The sequence below is a fragment of the Rhineura floridana genome, chromosome 6 (assembly GCF_030035675.1).
Source record: "Rhineura floridana isolate rRhiFlo1 chromosome 6, rRhiFlo1.hap2, whole genome shotgun sequence".
Classification (NCBI taxonomy): domain Eukaryota; kingdom Metazoa; phylum Chordata; class Lepidosauria; order Squamata; family Rhineuridae; genus Rhineura; species Rhineura floridana.
The window spans coordinates 67,193,193-67,213,441 of NC_084485.1; the positions used below are offsets into that span (position 1 = coordinate 67,193,193).

At 41.5% G+C, this 20,249-nt stretch overlaps 1 protein-coding gene across 18 annotated transcripts in view; it reads right to left on the bottom strand.

The window, feature by feature from the left end:
- The window catches only part of NFASC (neurofascin), a 275,345-nt gene that overhangs the window by 130,085 nt on the left and 125,011 nt on the right, over positions 1-20,249 (bottom strand). For 15 of the 18 annotated variants that reach the window (XM_061632198.1, XM_061632193.1, XM_061632186.1 and 12 more), the window contains 5 exons: positions 16,134-16,151; positions 8,972-9,077; positions 8,131-8,330; positions 4,886-5,008; positions 3,911-4,081 (listed from right to left, as the gene is read on the bottom strand). In XM_061632198.1, coding sequence (XP_061488182.1) covers positions 3,911-4,081; positions 4,886-5,008; positions 8,131-8,272 — 436 coding nt within the window. In that variant the 5' untranslated portion in view covers positions 8,273-8,330; positions 8,972-9,077; positions 16,134-16,151. The remainder of the gene's footprint in view (positions 1-3,910; positions 4,082-4,885; positions 5,009-8,130; positions 8,331-8,971; positions 9,078-16,133; positions 16,152-20,249) is intronic. The other 3 variants (XM_061632201.1, XM_061632200.1, XM_061632192.1) reach the window with 1 other exon arrangement.

Sequence of the window (20,249 nt, forward strand, 5' to 3'; positions counted from 1 at the left end):
TTTGGGAATGTTTCTCTAAACAAGAACAGTTTTCTTGTAAGTTTATTAATGAAGTTGGAAAATACTCCACAAAACCATCAACATCAGTTTTCTTTGTGATAATGTTAAAGTTGTTTCTAAACAGTTAACAATGATTTCATTACATTTTCTTTTTTTCTTAACTTTAAAACATTGTTTTTGTTGTTTGCAATCGAAAATAAAACACAGCTTTTTAAAGGACCAGAAACTGTGTTGTTTACTCAGTATGCCTAGGGAAGGCACAAGCACTTAATGCTCAGAAAAAGTCTACCTCCACTAAATAAGTGTTTCATAACTGTTTATAGGATGTTTGGATATTGTCAAGTGTGGATATTGTGCTGACCCCACCCACCAACCCACCCAGGAGCCCAGGGCAGCAAATAAAAGCGCTAAAAACACTTTAAAACATCATAAAAACAGACTTTAAAACATCTTTTAAAACATTTTTAAAAAAAGGCTTTCAAGACAACTTAAAAAAAAGATTAAAACCATATTGTTTTTTTTTTAAAAAAGGTTTAAAAACATATTAAAAAGCAATTCCAACACAGACGCAGACTGGGATAATGTCTCAACTTAAAAGGCTTGTTGAAAGAGGAAGGTCTTCAATAGGTGCCAAAAAGATAACAGAGATGGCACCTGTCTAATATTTAAAGGTAGGGAATTCCACAGGGTAGCTGCCGCCACACTAAAGGTCCATTTCCTATATTGTACAGAACTTAATTATGGCTTACTGTGACATGTGAACTGGTCCAAAGGGTCAAATCCTTCCAATTCTTTTGCAAAGCAAAGACTAATTGTTACACACTGTTCTTCCCATTGGCTTAAAATTAATGGCCACACCTTTAGATAAATCAGATGAAATGACAGGGAAAGGACTACATCTAAGTGGTAGAGCATCAGCCAATCATGCAGAAGATCCCAGGTTCAATCCCTAGCATCTCCAATTAAAAAGATGAGTTAGCAGCTGACAGAAACATTTCCCATCTCCCTGAGACCTTGAAGAGCAGCTGCCACTCAGTAGGCAATACTGATCTAGGTAGGCATATAGTCAGATATGATCTAAGGGAGCTTCCTGTGATCCTTGTCTCAACACAGGAGCCTATTTCTGTGACTCTACCACTTCAGAGGTTCTGTGTTCATTTCCCTCCTCAATTTAAGTGTCACTGCCACTCTCTTCTAAAACATAGTTTCCACATTTGGAGTGCCCTAGCAGTGGATATGTTCAGCTGTTGACTGCTTGACATCCATTGCAAGGCCGGCATCCAGGACAAATGCATCACATGCCTGTTAGTTCAGCCAGCCCTGAAGGGAGAGATCACGAACGTTCCAACCTCACAATCAACTGCTGGTAAAAACAAATCACTTCCACCAGGGTTTGAAGGCAGAAGTTTCAAAAGAAACAGAGATTAAGACCTAATGTGCTAAAAAAAGAGAGAGAAAGAGAGACTCAGACAATTAAAAATTTAAAGGGTTGCAATCTGATGGCCAAAATAGCAATGAGCTTCTTAATGTTAACCAACAAGTCTCTAGGAATTAAGTACGCAAGTCTATATCTTCATACAGTGATGATGCAAAAGACTACGTATGCCTTTCTAAAGCCATTTTCTGAATATTCTTGAAAACAGCAGATAATGTTTGGCATTAAGAACTAGGCTGATTAGCATCAACTGACTGTAGTGATGGTTTATGTCACTGAATTCAAATATCTAAAGTGAATATTGCAATTAAAAATAACCAGAGAAATATAGGACTGATTGCTAAAACCATTAATCCTTGGTTTTCTTTCCGAGAAACAAAGAAAACCTTCATCACAGAAGCACACATCTCTCCTTCCTTAAGTTTCTCATATAGATAAGTAGATTTATTCATTTATTTTTGTGTGTTATTTGGGATTTACTGTGGCCAATTTAAGAGGCTACTCCCGTAACCTGCAGTTAACAATAATCTCCTCTATGCTCTCAAAATTGCAGTGTTTAAACAGCTAAGTCTAGGATGGCTTCAAGGTTTTCTTCACTAAAATAATGAATAAATAACTCCTAAATTAAATTAATCGTAGCGAGATGTGCCCCACAAGCAAGTCAGGATCTCTGAATGAAAGAAGATATTCCCAGTGCCAGAATGAGTATCCTGCCATCTTTTCTTGCTCCTTTCATACATATATTTCATGGGAGGCAATTCAAATGTTTAAAGACCAAACAAGGACTGCTCAACTTGCAAGTGTTGCTGCAACAAATAGATGTGACGGTCAGTAGAGGGTTAAGAAGTCATATAGTTTGTAGCTTGCATATCACTAGTCCCATCTCTCTGATTAAAGTAGCAAGAGCGAATTCTAATCATGCTCCTCCTCCATCCTAAGAGAAGATGCTCTTTGCTGAGTTGAAACTGAGGTCATCCTGCAAGTAGGCATAAGATGCTAAATGCAGTTACTTCCGCTCTGCAGGACATTCTTCCAATGGAGACTTCTGGGAAATGCTTATTGTTTTATCAATAATGTAGCCCTCTTCTGCATCCCTTCTGGGTTAACTGAGGGTACAGCATGCACTTCTGGCTGCCTCCATGTTCTCAAGGACTTCCTCTCTTCCCACCCCATATGGCATATAATAGGTTAAATAATTCAGATATTGTTGAAATCAGAAATCATGCACTCAAAAAACATTCCCCAACCTAAGCAAGCAGTAACCTGAACTGGGGCAAAAAGGGAAAATAATAAGTGGGGAATGGTCCTGTAGCTCCAAGGTACTAACATTGAGATCAGTGATTACTCAGATACAATAAATAAGAAAGCGAACAGAGAGCTACTTTATTCCCTCCCTGCACAGGAGGAAGTACAACCTTCCACCTGTGCAGGGAGAAATCAATGCTCTGCAGAATGGGCTTACAGTGATATTTGCAGATGTGCCCAGTGCCCCTTACCTCCAAGGATGTACAGTGACACCATGGGTGTACCAGAAATGTCCCACATGCCACTCGTACTAGAAAGGTCTCTGGCACAAAGAAGCTTCAGGAAAAGTGACTCACAAGATGGCAAGCACCAACCTAAATACAAGAGTTTGCACGCTGCTAATGCACACTTCATTTATATATTACTAAACACACAGGGATGGATAAAATGGGGAAAATACTGGACACAGTGAGACATAAATGTAAACAGAATTTTTAAATTAAAAAGTTAAACACATACACACAAACAGATAACAGGGCACAGAAGGAATTCTAAAATGATCCATCACCTCTAAAAACCATTCAGTTAATACTAGCGGCCCAAACAATCTTTTGAGAGTGCTGCGGAACGCTGTTCTAAAATTTATACCAACAGGGAAATATGGTTTGAAAAATACAAGGTAAGAGCACCCCAACGTATCTTTTAAAAAATCATGCCTCAAACTTGTTCACAAGCATCTATTCATAGATTTTTCAGGCAGTTAATCAAAAATCCCTTAAAAATATTAACACAGACTAGAGATTATAGCAGTCTATTGTTTAAAACAATAACAATGGCAGATATATGGAAAATGTGCGGACACTTTTTTCTTCTTCTGTAGACATATTAGTTGGACTCTAATGTATCTGGTGTTTCCATCCTTCACAGATACATAACACGCTATACCCAGTAAGTAGAGCTGCCCTCAACATGTATTTTGACACACACCCAATCCATGCAGGCTACTCTCATCTTCTTGGTGAAAGGACAGAGCACCAAAGTAACAAATAATGCATTTTCACACTACACAGACATGTGGTAATTTCCCCCCCATAATTCAAGGAATGTCAGAAAAAAATAATAGGGGCATGCTTGAAAGGAGAGGGTTTCTCTGAACACTACCAGCAGAGTAGGTACACAAGGGATCACACTCATGTAGTTCCAGTCATGGTGTTCATAGTAAATACTTACTGGTCAGGACTTTGAGGGTATAAGGATTTTTCTGCTGGATGGTGTGGGTAAAGGCAAAGCGAGCATTACAGCTGTAGTCAGTCAGGGCATCATCCTGCAGGACATTGGAGAAATATAAGTCACCATTCTGTCCTTGGGAAACACGCTTGTCTTGATGGATTGACTCCATGGCTGTAAGAAAGAACAATACTTGTTAGAACTTGCTGCTCTGCACCTTTGCATTGGATGGAACTAATGGCAATTCTCTACGAACCCCAACAACCTGGAAAATACATAAATTAATTCCAGCTAGCATTGGATAGCGGCACAAAATTCAAGACATGTCTGACAACCCAAGCTAGGTACCACAAATTACTACTATGGGTGAAAAGCAACAGGAAGAACTAATTTTATGTAGTTTCTTAGTTAACAGAATTGTTATGTCACCCTTCATGAGGACAATTTCCAAGGTGGTTCACAAAAGAATAATAAAAACAGTAAAACTGGATCATTTCCAATAGCTGCAGTCAGGGCCAGTCCAACTGTAGAGGAATGCAAGTGATTCCTGGAAACAGCATTTTTAAGGGCATCAAGCAAGCAGTGTGCAGTATGAGAAGTGCATCTCAGAATCCTCTTTGACACTCAAAGAGATCTTGGGGGTGAACTCTGGAAGAGTATCGTGCACTTGAGGTCTTAGGCCACCTCTGCCTGCAAGCTCATCTTCTTTTATATGATTAATAAGCAGCAGATATTTAATGTATCACAATTAGATTTTTTTTTTCATTTCAGTGTTGAGAACATGAGAGGGTGAAAAGGTAGATAGATCACTCCTTTGCAGTTATGCCATAATACTAGATGCCCCATGGATGGGCAGTACAGACAAAATAATCAGTATCGTTACTGAGATCAGCCTAAATCATGATAAACACGATCTGCTTGGGAACCCTCCTTGTTTTCAAGTACAATTCTAGCCAGCTAACCAGTGTGAAGACTTACAGCTGCTCATCCAGAAGATAGCAGGAGGTGGCAGTCCAGGAGGGGGATTGCATGCCAAGATAAGCGGAGCACCTTCATGAACCTCTTGAATGTCCAAGTTTTCTTTTGGCCACAAAGGAGACTCTGCAGTTAAAAATGTTGCAAAAGAAGTTACACGTATACACAAGGGTATGCAATGCTCATTGTTGAAAGTGCTTTGGGTCCCACTCTCTACAGTGACACCCATCAACATCCCATCTTGTTTTGTGCACTTCACCTGGCTCTACAGTCTACAGCAGGGTTGCAGAATCTTTTCCAGTTCAAGGGCCACATGCATGCCATCATGGATAACCTTCTGGGCATGTGTGCCAATGGCAGGTGAGACCAAAGGCTCATCCACATCTATATCCCATTCACATGCATCCTTCCACACATGCTGCCCCATGATATTCTGATTAGCAAGCAAGCTAAATGTCAGCTGGATGGAACAACTATTAGGTGGATCACAGTTGGCTCCAGAATCAAAGAGTGCTTATCAATGGTTCCCTTTCAAACTGGGGGGAAGTAACGAGTGGGGTACCACAGGGCTTGGTCCTGGGCCCAATGCTCTTCAACATTTTTATTAACTTGGATGAGGAGGTACAGAGCATGCTTATCAAATTTGCAGATGATACAAAATTGGCGGGGAAAATTGGGGGCACAACTAATAATGTGGAAGACAGAAACAAAATGCAAAGGGACCTTGATAGTCTGGAGCATTGGGCTGAAAACAACAGAATGAAATTCAACAGGGATAAATGCAAAGTTCTACACCTAGGAAAAAGAAACCAAATGCACAGTTATAAGATGGGGGATACTTGGCTCAGCAATACAACATGTGAGAAGGATCTTCGAATTGTCATTGATCACAAGCTGAATATGAGCCAATAGTGCGATGTGGCTGCAAAAAAGGCAAATGCTATATTAGGCTGCATTAACAGAAGTATAGTTTCCAAACTGCGTGAAGTATTAGTTCCCCTCTATTCAGCACTGGTTAGGCCTCATCTTGAATACTGCATCCAGTTCTGGTCTCCGCACTTCAAGAAGGAAGCAGACAAACTGGAACAGGTTCAGAGGAGGGCAACAAGGATGATCAGGGGACTGGAAACAAAGCCCTATGAGGAGAGACTGAAAGAACTGGGCATATCTAGCCTGGAGAAGAGAAGACTGAGGGGAGATATGATAGCACTCTTCTAGTACATGAAAGGTTGTCACACAGAGGAGGGCCGGGATCTCTTCTCAATCGTCCCAGAGCGCAGGACACGGAATAATGAGCTCAAGTTGCAGGAAGCCAGATTTCAACTGGACATCAGGAGAAACGCCCTAACTGTTAGAGCCCTACGACAATGGAACCATAGAGCCATACGACAATATATATATATATATAAACATTACTTGGCTCTATGTCACACCCAGCCCTGTGGTTCTCACCCTTAATCTTTTACCAGTCTCTCCTGTTATTTCCTTCCCCTTCTTCTCTTTGGCAGATCTGGTTTAAAGCCCCAAGCACAGTACTGTAAAATGCTTGGCCTGTCAGCAAAGTATCTACAAGTGGTGGCAGCAACATTGGGATTTCTCAAAGAATGCTGCTCAGCAATCCCTGCAAGGCTGGCTTCTTCACTGCCCAGCAATTGAAATGGGCAACACATGAAGGAGAGGCACACATTTTTTATTGAGAGGAGTGAACAAAAGAATAGCATAGTCTGATATGGTGTCTAACTGTACAGAAAAAGATTTTTTTTAAAAACACCCTAGGTTCATGATGCCTCTTCTAGCTGTGTGTAGAATTTCAGCAGGGGTAACTTTTAAAGGCTCTCCAGTACTGTAGCCTATCAAGTCATCCCTGCTGTAATTCCCTCTTGAAGCAGTTCTTTGAAAAATACACGAGTCTTGATGGTAAAAGGTTGACCATCACCATATAGATGAAACTAGAAATGGGGTTAACATCTGTGGAAGTCTTCCTTTGTATGAGTGGACTCACAAGGATGCAGCATATTAGGCTGCTTATGCTCCATTGGAGAAATAAGAATCTGAAAGTTAATATTAAGGAAACACTTTAAAAAAGGGAAACAGAAATTATGCACAGATGTCTTCAAATCAATGCACTGTCTCATAAACCACTTCCAAAATCTTGTTCCTCACCTCTATTTTTATTTTTTTTCTTTGCAACTCACATGAAAACCAAATCTATCAGTTCAGAATTACAAACACTTCCAGCTTCAAAAATTTAACATTTGAGTCCCCACATTTTGAAGTCATTGTTCATTTTAGGTTTAGAAATGTACACACTTCCTTCAATTTCTTCTTCTATAATGACTGATGTCAAACTGTTGGGGAAACTTACTCTACTGGGTTTAAAAACTTAAAATATTCTTAGCTTTGAAGGGAAAAAAGACAATTTTCAGACAGTACTACACTGCCCAAGCCTTTAACTTTAGATCCATCCACATTATTTAACACTTTTTTCCATATGTCAAGATCATAATTTATTCCTATTTACTAGTTTACATTTTTTACGATTCTGGTTTATAATCCAAGCAAATCTAGCTTGAACCCAGATGAAATATAAATTCTCTACTTTTAAAACCAAAATATCACTGAAATCAGAATTTTGAAAAAATTATGCTTCGAAATTATCAAAAATCATTGAGTAGCCAGAAAAATGTTGGTTGTCAAGAATAAGGCTTCAGTCCAATACATACTTATCTGAGTAAGTCCCACTGAACCCAATGGAGCTTACTTCTGAATGGATTGGACTGCACTGTAAGATATCAACTTCCTTGATATCTAGGAGGGAGTCTCCTTCAGAATCTCACCTATGGATCACTCCTGAAAATTACCAATATACAGAGAGTAAAAAGCAAAACAAAACAAACTTTAAAGAAAGAGACCAAGAACATTACTGTTGATCAACTAGACAATTTCTGAGTAACTTGTAAAACAATCAGGGACGTAGTGACTTAAGTGGCATAGATAACAAACCACAGAATTATAATGAAAATAAAACAATGATTCTCTGAGTTGCTGCAATGGAATATGACTTCTTTAAGTTTGTATTCATTTTGAATGCTTTATATTGCTCAAAGTCATTAGGTAGGCACTAGAACAAGACTCTAGGATACACACCAACAATTCTCAAGGACAAAAAGCATTTACAAGCCCAAGCCACACAATCTATTAAGGCTATAAAACAATAAGGTTACAAACCTTGTCATCATTATACTCACTTGAAACATGTAGAAAGATTTTGTTGGAGACGGCTGTCCCCAAGTCATTCCGAGCAAAACACTGATATTCTCCTTCATAGTCGTCTGGCCTGCCGCCACTGCGGAAATCAACATCCAGTGTACCAGATGACCAATGTCTCATGCTTACTCTTGGGTCCTTTGCAACATTGAAGAACTTTCCATTTCGTGTCCATAAAAATCTGTAAATATAATTTTACCAGAGAGACAATTGCTTCTTTGCACAGGAAGAACTTTATCCACTGCTACTTGGTTTACAGTTTATTTGGGATCCATTAACTCTCCATGCACTCATGAGCTGGGTTCCTCTATCCTATATTCTAGGAGAAGTGTAATGTGAATAGAGCAGCATATTTAGGATCTTATCACTTGTTATCAGTGCTAAAGGCAATGGGAGAGGAAACAAAGTGGTCAAAACATTTATATGGAATAACCATCAGATGGCATTTGCAAGTCATTTTTGCAAGGCATCCAGTTACAAGAGCTATAATAATCTTTATGATATAAACTCTTCCAATTTACTCCAGAGAATTTGCTAATGTTATCCTTACAGTTGAATGTACAGTACATTCAACATAATCAATGATTTTCTGAGCTATTAAACAAAAACTCTTGCATGTTTAAACATGCAAGAGACAGTGTGTGTTTTACAGTTGCCATGAAGGGCTGCAGAATAGCTTCTCTGTGATGAGTGCTATGGTGACCCACAGTCAGGTCTGGGCTTAGCATTACCTTGATTATAAGCATCTGGTTGTAGGTACTCTGAGCTCTAAGAGAAATGGGTGGGATTCAAGCCTAACAAATAAATTAGGACTGCACTCACGTGGGAGTGGGGTTCCCTTTTGCTTCACATTCAATGTAGATGTTGTCCCTCGGATCTACAATATAATCCTTCACGGACTGCTTTGTAATAGTGGGGGGTTGAGGCACTGCAAAGCATATAAGAAGGACAGACGGAGATAATAAACAAGGGGAAAATGAAGACATTCCCACATAATGCCATTTGAAATGATTAAGCGCAACTGGTCTTTCCTGATGTTATCCAAGCCTCCTTTTTTGTTTTGTTTCACAAACCGTGTAAAGCACAAAGACCCTTCTACAAACTCCACAGCCCGCATTCTTAAGAAATTCAGGGTTTTTATCTTATTTGCAGCACATCATCAGTTCTCTACATCCTGCCTTCATGCTTCTGAGAGACAAGGAGCACAATCCACTGAGGTTTCTATTGTGCAAGCCCAATTAAAATGAGTATGAGCTGTGCAAAGAAGAACTTCCTAGTAGAATGTGCCCAAAGTCAGATTAAACTGGAGGGTGGTATTGTTGTTGATGTTGATTAATAACAACAATAACAATAATAATAGATATCCCACCATTTGTCTCAAAATCCCAGGGCAGGTAACAATCAATCAAAATATTAAAATAGTAAGTAGAATATTAAAAATAAGAGTGCGCAAAACCCCCACTCCGTTTACCAACATCACCATACAGACCAGTTGCCTTGAATATTCAGAAAGCCAAAGGATGGGGAAGATCTTCAGTAGGCACCAAAACATGGACAATTTTGACACCAGCCACATCTTTGGGTGGAGGATATTCCGCAGCCAGGGTGCCATTGCCAAAGTGGCCACCTGGCAAGTCATAGATCCCTGAACGTCAGTAGATGATGGTATTACAAGAGGCCCCAGCAGATCTCAAAGCATGAATAGGACATATAGGGAGCCACTCCTTCAGGTAACTGGGCGGTTGCATGTTGCATCAGCTGCAATCTCCAGCTCCTACATAGGGCAGCCCTATGTAGAATGTATTAAAATCATCCAAGCAGGAGATTACTAGGAGCATGGATTACTGTGGCCAAGCTATCCTTTTAAGGAACAGCAATAGCTGGTGAAAGTCATTTCGTGCCACTGAGACTCGGGCCTCCACTGACAAGGAACAATCAAGAACTTCCTTCCTTTACTCAAACACTTCCCAAAGATAGTGTCTTGTGCAGACCCTAGCAAGGCCTTACTTTCTTTGTGGGGGAAGAGATTTTTCCTGATGCAAAGCTGCAGTCTCCAACCCTTCACATATGAAACAGGAACACTGTCTCCTGTGCATGACTGGATGAGCCTAGAGGCAGAATAGTCTGGCAGAGAGTGGTAGGGCCAAGACACAGCAGACTCAAATGTTCCACACAACATAAAGCAGGAACTAAAAGAGTATGCAAACAGACAGTTTTAGGTGATAAAAGCAATCAGACCAGGGACAGGCAAATGTATATGTATGTGTGGGTGTAATGCAGATATGCACTTTATTGCATTTACCCTACTTAGAGAATATTGGCCCATTTTACAACTGAGGCACGTTGAAGCATAGCAGTAAGTGACTAGCCTAAGAAAAGTAAGTGAATCCATAGCAAATAATTCTTAAGCAGAAATAATAGTTAAGTAATAAAGAGTGTCCCTGAACATAAATAGAATTCTTTCCCTGTTTGGGAATTACTCAAGAACTTTGAACTTCTCCCTCCACACTCATTGAAAATTCAGGAGTAGGTTGCCTCATGGAGGGTTTTTCGTATAAAGGCTGACTCCACTGTCTTTTCTCGCCACAAAATGTTAAACTCCTCGCCCTCACCTCCCTCCTTCCAGCAGCCCAATTCACAAAACAAAATGTCCCTTTTCCTCTCCTTTTCCAACAACTTACCAGCATAGAAGACAACATTTTTCTTCTTTCTTTTTTTATGTTCATCTTTGACTGATTGGCAGAAGAATTCCCCCCCCCAGTCAGGCTGGCAGCTAAGCCAGTCTTCTGTTCTCTGCCATTGGCAGAGAAATGTAAGATTCACTCCACCATTGTGGACCTCCTTCTTCCACCCACCAAACCTATGGGCAAGAGTGACCCTGGTGGGATCCCCGCCAGAAGCAGCCAGTGAAAGCCCCAAAATGGAGTGTTCCAAGGGTGAGGGTGGAGGGGCTGAGACAGCCTGGAATCCATTGGATCCCAAACTGAGAATTGCTGCTATTTGATGATATTGGGCCTGACCTGGGGCCCGACGCTCAAGGGTGGTGCAGCAATCTGTTTCCCCCCCCCAATCTTCTACCCCAGTCAACCTGCACAGCAGCGCTGCAGTGGCAGCTCCGTCACTCTGTTCAACCTGGCCACGAATTGTCTGGAGTTAGGACTGCCACCCTAATGTTATTAATAAATTAAGGAAGTTGGGGACAAGGATGAACCGAGCAGATCCCTTTCTCATACTGCTCCTGCCCTCCCTCTCCATCCCTGCATATGTCAACTACAGGTTCAGCTGGCTTTCCCTCTAATCTCAGTGGCTTGAGAAAACCAGGGAGAACTAGCCAATATTAAAAAGTATCTAATTTGCATTTAGCACTAAAAAATTTTGTGAGGAAAGAGTGGGGGGTGGGCAGCTGGGTGGGAAATCAGCATGCTAATGCAAGTTGCCCAAATGTTCCCAGGGTACTTTCCCCCCCCTTGCTACTGCCATGTGGCTTGTCATGTCCTCTGAATCCAAGTGTGTGGCTTGTTTCCTCCAAACAAGCTTTGAGTGGTAACATTTGGATGACATGACAAGCCAGGCAGAGAGGTGCAACTTGCAATTTTTGAGCACACTTTTGATTCACATTAAACCACAGAAGGTTTTAAACCTGGAATGGGGAACCTCCAGATGGCAGGCCTAATTTGGCCTGCCATGGGTCCCAATTTGTCCCCTCTGGACTGTACTTAAGCCAGGTTGCACAGGCTCCTTGGATGCAGTAAGACTTGCACTAGCATCTGGAACTTTATTGTCTATTAACTTGCTTTGTTCTTTTGTATTTAAGTTTAGATTATGTCTTTTGCAATATTGAAAGGTGGCATATAAAGAAGCAAAATCAATCAGGCCTGCGTGGCAGCTCTCCCCAAACCATGGCCAACGGTGCCAAAGTTGATGTCATATGCAATGTGAGGCATGCAGGCAAGGACATCGCTGCAAAGTGAGCTCTTGATTTGTGGCTCTAGTGAGCCCCTTTGAAATCTGTTTGCAGGCACTGTTTGGATTCAAACTGTGCCTACAAATGGACAAAGCAAGCCCCACTGAAATTGACTGCACTAAGGAGATCCCCATTAGGAAGTCCCAAGAGCAAGCTGATATGGCTCGCTGTCACATCAGTGAGCCCCACTTTGTCCATGTACAGGTCAGGGTTGTGGAGTTGGAGTCGGAGTCGTAAGCAATTTTGGGTGGAGTCGGAAGCAATTTTGGGTGGAGTCGGAGTCGGTAGAAATGTACTGACTCCGACTTCAAAATAAATTAATATATTAATATTAATTTATTAATAGTAATACATTAATATACATTTGCCATTTATAAAGGAGTCAGCATTGGAGTCAGACAGTAGAAAAATTAATATATATTTGCCATTTATGAATGAGTCTGCATCGGACAGTAGAAAAATAGAGGAGTCGGAGTCGGATAGTTGAAAAATTGAGGAGTCGGAGTCGAAGGTTTGACATACCGACTCCACAGCCCTGGTACAGGTGCAGTTTGAATTCAAACAGTACCTGCAAAAAGACTTCGAAGGGGGTCATTCTAACCAATCAGCTGATCAGCACTGACAGGGAGTTCCTTTGAACTTTGATGAGCGGGCGACCCTACCCACCAGTCAAAGTTGGCCAAAGGTGGGAGAATTAAGAATCAGACTGGTGTTTCCCACCCGTTTTAAACTGTGGTTTAATGAGATGTACAAACTGGGCTGAGAGCCCTTTCTAGCAAGCAACATTTTCCTCCCCCACTTCCTTTAAAGACATATGCTTCTTCCTATAAAATCCATACAAGGCTACTTTGCTGGGCTACATTCAGATGTAAGCTAGAACACAGAAGGCTTGCAATCTGCTGCACAGAATGAGTTCTGGAGAGCCATGAGACAACTGATGATTGCAACCATATGTACCACAGTTGGTCTGTATTTACTCCAATGGAATCTTTGCTCCTTCTCCTGTGACCTGCTGAGTCACATCAACAACTTCCTTTCTGCAAGCAGACAAGTCTTTGCAAGATCAAGTGCAGTAACAGAGGCTGTGGCAACCATGCAGATATCCAGCCTTCTGGCATGTAATATCAGCAAACAGGCACATTGATAGCAAAGTACTGCACGGCACACTTGCAATCATTGTGTCACTAGATAAAACCATGCCTGGACTTACAAAGGTTCTGTGCCAATTCCCCACAATGTTGTGCTCCCAAATTGCTTGATCTTCACATACAGTTACCATCTGATAATCCAAGTATGGGAAGAGAATAATCAGGATTGTGAAGAAACAGCCACAGAAAAATACGAACATGCAGATGGAACCAAAGAGGCCATCTCAAGAGACTATTATGCACCCATCTCTGAATCCACATGCCCTATGCAAATATATATGAAGTGCCACGAAATAAGTTCACCCACCCAGTAGGAAAAGCCTAATAAGAAGGCTCCCACATTTGGCTCATGGAATCATACCTGGAAAAACTGTCTCCAAAGCTATTCTGATGCATCTTCTCCTTATGAAGTGAGGGCCTACAGCAGATATCATCTCATCAGAAGGTCCGTTCCACACAATATAGGAAGTGGACCTTTAGTGTTGTGGCACCTACCCTATGGAATTCCCTCCCCTTAAATATTATACTGGCGCTGTCTCTGTTGTTTTTTTGGTGCCCACAGAAGATCTTCCTCTTTCAACAAGCCTTTTAAGTAGAGACCTTATTCCAGTCTGATCTGCACAGAAAGTATTTTTAAGATTTTTTAAAAAATATTTTTTACAGATGCCTTAAAAAAAACCAGGAATATTTTTAGATGTTTTGTTTTTAAGATGTTTTTTTAAAAGATATCTTGCTTTTAATATGTTTTATAGATGTTTTTAGTGTTTTGCTGCTGGTTTACCACCCTGGGTTCCTTCTGGGAGGAATGGCAGGATATAAATTTAATAAGAATTAAGAAATAATAAATATGAATGCATAGGGCAGCAGAGAGTTGGGGGAGGTAGGCTGCAATGGAGCATTGTTGCTATAATCAACTGTGGTGTAGTGGAGAGGGGGAGGGAAGGGGAGTGCAGCTCTGGGACTTTTTCAGAGCAGGAATAATGACATCATTTGGTAAAGCACCAGGGTAATTGACTGACTCACCTTTCTTTGGCAAGTAAATGAGGTGATAATGAGGCTTTCATGTTTAGGACAAATTGGCACAGAGAATGAGGAAAATCAAGCCGAGGCTTGGTACCATCTTTCCTTTCCTTTGATGGGGTTCCTACTTTACACTAGCAATTTAAATAACAGTTCCTCGCAAAATTGTTCTAATTTGGTTTGCTGCACACAAGGGAAGGAAGGAGTGAGGGAGACATAGTTCATGAGGAGAAGATGAATGCAAGCCTGGGATCCTTCAGCTAATTCTTATAGTGCTAAATAATGGCTTGGTGTTTAGTCCACTGCCTTGAAGCAAGCCACAGCATTCCATTTTCCCCAAGGTTTCCTCTCTTAAGTGGCCATTATATTGTTATAGGATTGTGGGGGTGGGTTTGGATATCTGTGAGACCCTTTCTAGTTTATAACTGTGTGCCTGTAAGCCAGTGTGGTGTAATGGTTAGAGTGTTGGACTACGACCTGGGAGACCAGGGTTTGAATTCCCACACAGCCATGAAGCTCACTGGGTGACCTTGGGCCAGTCACTGCCTCTCAGCCTCAGAGGGAGGCAATGGTAAACCCCCTCTGAATACCGCTTACCATGAAAACCCTATTCATAGGGTCGCCATGGCATCCATTTCCATTTTTCAAGAGATGTAACCTGCAAAAGACACCTGCACCACTAGTCAGGCTAGGGGGTCTCCTTTGTTACTCTAATAGAGCGGCCAGGTGAGCTAATGGGTCTGTAAGTGCCCATTAACAGGTAAACAGATTTTGGGCCAGAGAAATCCTGTTATTGGAACTCTTTTCAGGAGACAGGCCCTCCTTCCCCCCAATCCTAGACCCAAGGAGAGGCTTCTGTTTTCAGTCTAGGCTGGAGACATTGGGAACTGGAGACAGACAGAAAGGCTTATTTGCTGTTTGGAACCCCAAAGCCATGGGCAACAGGGAGCAAGTTCGGATGGACTGAGAACGCTGTGAACCCCTCCATCTTAAGCTCAGGTTCAAATGTGTGCAAATAAAAGCTGTATTTCCTAAAATACACCACAGTCTCCACTGGCCTTCTTTCCAAGGAAACCAAACCCTAGGCAAGCGCAGGGACCCCTGGAAGTCTGGCACTGCTCGGAGATTGGGGTGGTGCACAACCATATAATATTTTCTCAGACTACCAATAGCTTGAATAAGCTTTCCTCACACACACTCATTGCTGTGCCTCACACTGGGTTTTAAAAAAAACCAAAAACACTCATAGGAATTGGTGAAGTGGTAATGGGTAAGAGGACTGTCCCTCTTCCTGAAACAAGAAGGTCTCTCTACAAGTAGTAAGGCTCAAATGTATATAAAAAAAGTCCACCTGGCTGTTTTATTGGGACAATATGTTGAAAAGACAGTAAAAACTTTCATGATTTACAGAATACTTCCTCAGCTAAGAGTGCCTAGAAGACTAAAGAACAGCCCTGTACAACTAGAAAGCTTGCTAACCTTTCAATATAGTTAGACCAATAAAAGGTCTTACTCAAAGTTTGTATCTTACCTATATTTGATGCTAAGTACCATTTACTCCAATAACAAAAATGTGTCAATTCCTTATCTGTTTAGAATACTATACACCTTCTCTATGTTACCATCCAGTTATGAGCCTAGTTCTGAAGATCAAGCTGCAAAACCTTGGGCTTTCATCTCTAAAGACTCACTGCCATGAACCATACAAGTAATGCCCACCCTACAGCCCCATTTGCGTTGGGCTGCTTGGCTGCTATGTACATTGCCGCTATGTACTGATTTCCTGTGATTAATTTTTCAGAACTAGAGGCAGCTGCTTCGGAGAAAAAACAAGACGGTAAGTAGGACTTACATGTATCTTGAATACTTGCTGTTAGTTCCAAGGTATAAGCGTAGTAAAACGAGAGAGAGAGAGAGAGAGAGAGAGGAAGGGTTAGTCTAACACATTTTAGATCTAATACAAATCTAAAAAGATTAAATCAAAAACTTATTGTTTTAATAATGGTGATGATTAGCCTAAGTATGATATGCTGAGCTCCTGTAAAGGGTTACATAAGACAACAACAAAAGTGTAAGGAGAAATTAATAGGTTACAATTAATAAACGACATAGGTTGCAATTACTGCCCCACAACAACAAAGCCACTCAAGACTTTAAAGAGGTGGTTATGTGCCCTTCCAGATGTTTCTGGACTACTATTCCCATCATTCCAAACCATTCGCCATGCCGGGTGGGGCTGATGGAGTGGAGGGCCACAGGCTCCCCATTCCAGCTGTAACATATGGGCTAAACCTTCAAACAAGGTCAACTTCCAAGTTCCTGTATTGCTCAAGGACGTGAACGAGGGTTGGTTCACAGGTTCAAATATCCCTTCCATTTTATGAGGCCCATATCATCCTCAGTTTCATGTGTGCCTCTGATCACATGGAGAATTTACAGTATGGCCTGCTTATCAGCAGCTATTTCCACAATCACTGTGTGACATTTTTTCAGACTCAAAGGAATCACACTAGGAAATTGTATATGGGAATGAGAACTACACATATTCCATGCAATTATAGCCGGTGTGGTGTTGGACTACGGTCTGGAAGACCATGAAGCCTGCTCGGTGACCTTGGGCCGGTTGCAGTCTCTCAGCCTAACCTACCTCACAGGGCTGTTGTGAGGATAAAATGGAGAGGGAAGAGAACCATATATGCCAACCTGAGCTCTTTGGAGAAAAGGTGGGATAGAAATGTAACAAATACAATTAATCAATCATGCGGAGTCACTTTGAACCAGACAAACTAGCCAAGATGGCATTAGAAACTAGGTGCCATGATATATGTGATGGTTTCAAAAATCATTCAGAAACTCAAACAACAGACCGGGGGGGGGGGATCAGAAAAGGGACCACGGTGCTAACCGTTTTCTTCCCTGCTGCAATCTGGATGAAAAGTGCCTCTTCCTTCTCCCGCTCCTGAAGCTGCTAGCTCCAGGATAGCAGCTCCTATTGAAGCCAAGGGGAGTAGCTGGGCCCAAGAACGCCTTGCCTGTTGAACCCTTTTCACTTGTTACCTGCATTAATACAGTGAACATATGAAGGGGGAGGGAGATCATGCCTGCTTGCCCAACCCCTGCTGTTGCCGTCCCCGCCGTCCCCACCCCCCACCAGCTCGTGGCAGCTGAAAGATCCAAAAGCAGGACCTACATGATATGGAACCCTGAGCAACTGGGTTTCAAATTGACTGGAGCACCTTCACATGTAGGTTTCCCCTTCAGACATTCATGGTAAGGCACAGAGATTTGGGGACCATGGTCAGTGGGCACAGGGTGGTTACTAAACATGTAGATGTGATGATCATACTGAGTTTTGGTGGACAGATATGTACACAATTGTTAGAATAAACAATTTCCCCCCACTTCCTCTCAGGTGTCTGAGCTGTAGCTTTCAGGGCCTGTGTTCTCAGTCTATAATCCCCACATGTGTTCTGAACAGTCGTGTTGAATGAATAAATCAACCAGGTTAAAAGGTTTCTCCTTCTACAAGGGTTACTTCACACTTTTGTTTTGAAACAAAAATTGAATTGGTCATTAATACCCACATATGTAAAAAATGTTGGCTGTACCATCCTAGCACCCTAATGGCTGGTTAACACATGCATTCATGCATGTACATTACTTGATAGCTTAAAAGTGTGAACTGCCATTGAAAATAATTGCATTTGAGACTATATAAAATGTCTGTGTAGTGATGACGGAAAAGTTTAATCTGCTCAGTTTTGCATTCCAGGATGTTTTTAAAAGCAAAGGGCCAGGGCCAGTAACAAGTCTACAACCCTAGGTTCCTCAGCAGCGATTTAAAAGCTTACTGCCTGATGTGCGTTACTAGAGGAAAAGTGCTGTTTGCAGGTTCCATGCAAGCCATTAAGTTTAACATAACCACCTCTTCCATCCCTAATTGGAGAGTGCCATGTACTATAGGTTAAGAGCATAAAGCTAGAATTGCTACATCAAATCAAAGGCCCATCTAGTCCACGAGGGTTCCAACAGAGGCCAGTAATACGCTCTGGCATGTCTGGTCTGTTTGACCCAGCAATCACAGGTACAATGCCTCTAGTCATAGAGGCTCAATTTGTTACTAATATGCACTGATAGGGCTACTAAACACTTCACTTGCTCCTGCACTGGTTTTTTAAAATTGCTCATAGCATAGCAGGTGCAGGACCCCCATGTTCATTGGGACCACAGCATGGTTTTTTTTAACCCTTTCCTCCTCTATCACAGTCCCAACATCCCTACCCCCATGGGTACTATTAGCCCAGGGAGGGAAGCTCCTAAATGTTGCTATCTTTCCAAGTCAAGATAATTTACAAACAAAAATACAGCACAATCTGATGCATTTTATTTGAAAGCAAGTCCCACTATACTGAATGAAGCTTATTCCTAGGTAAGTGTTTATAGGATTCCAGCCTAAACTGCAAAGGTCCCAATACACATCTTTGCAGTACTCCAATGCTCACTTCCATCCATTAGGAAACTTAATTTTTTTTCTTATCCTCTGCTTCTTTAATCATTACCAATTCATGAGAAGAATAGTCCTCTAATCCTATGACTACTAAATTTCCTTGGGAGTCTGTGGTTTCTATATGTATTTCTGTTATCTCTTTGCACATATTTGTGCAGATATACTAGTTTGAAGAACAGCTTCAACATTCTAAAGATGGTGAAGCAAGGCTTCCATTTGTAGAAGCCATGCTGATTTTTAGACATCTATGTATATGTGCATTATCAACCCTCCTTAAGAATCTTTTTGTTTGAATGCAGATAATGCTCAAGTTTGGTTCAATATATTTGCAGCTCCCTCTCCAAGATCATCGAGGGGAAGTTTCCCAGCTAAACAACTCAATATTCAAATCTGATACCCTGGCCTCACTGATGGATATTTGCTCTAACTCACACCCCTGCACCTGTAGAAACCACTAATCTCCAAGAAGGGAAACCTTGAGGGTCTGCAGTTCAGAGGGAAGAGAGCTCATTTGTGTGGAGAATCAGCAATTTGCAAACTTATCATAAACACTGAGCAGCTGTAGCTATTTATGCACCACCTGCTCGACTTAGTAAAACCTGAAGCCTTTCAAGTTCATAAATGGGAGTGATGAATTAATTAGCTAAGTCTCTGCCACGAACAATAGGAAAGCACCAAAGGGAAACAGAGCACTTTCTGTGTTCAATAAAAGGAAGATTAAAAATCCAATTCCCTGGCAGCTTGCATGAAGAAGGAGAAGGGGACTCTAGAGCCTGATGCCTCCAAAAGGAAAAGAAAACCTTTGAAATGGGCCCAGCTGGGTGAAGCAGATGTTCGCCAGATCCTTTAACATTTTCCATTGATTTGGGATGCCCCACTTTTCTGCCTCATCCTGTTACAAGGTCCTGTGATGAGTATCAATGCTTTGAAGTAGGCAATACTAGAAAACATTTGTCAAATCACCTCACCAAAAGAGCATGCACTGCATCCACCCCAATACTTGCTTTTTAGTGGGTTGTTCAACTGCCCCAAAAGCACAAGCTGACATGCAGTGCAATCCTAAACATGATTATTCAGAACTAGGTCGCAATGAGCTCAATGGGGCTTACACCCTAGTAAGAGTGCTGAAGATTGCATTCTCTGCTGGAAATGTCCCAGTTGATCCCCAAGTGCTGTTTAGATAAAGGGTAGACTAGAAAGAACAATTCCTATGCATTTTCAACACAGGCTGAAACAAGGGAGATGCATGTTTCTTTATAGGATGGTTGCATGTCACTAGCACTTGAATATTAGTCCTTACATGAGGCAAACATTTACCACAAAACAGCCCCAACTCAACAAACAGAAAGCTATAAAATGGATACAAGCTGCACATTAAACTGTATTGCAGTTTCATAGCCTACAACAAAGAGCTAATTGCACCCACCTCCTGCCCCAAACAGAGTATTATGGGAATTAAGT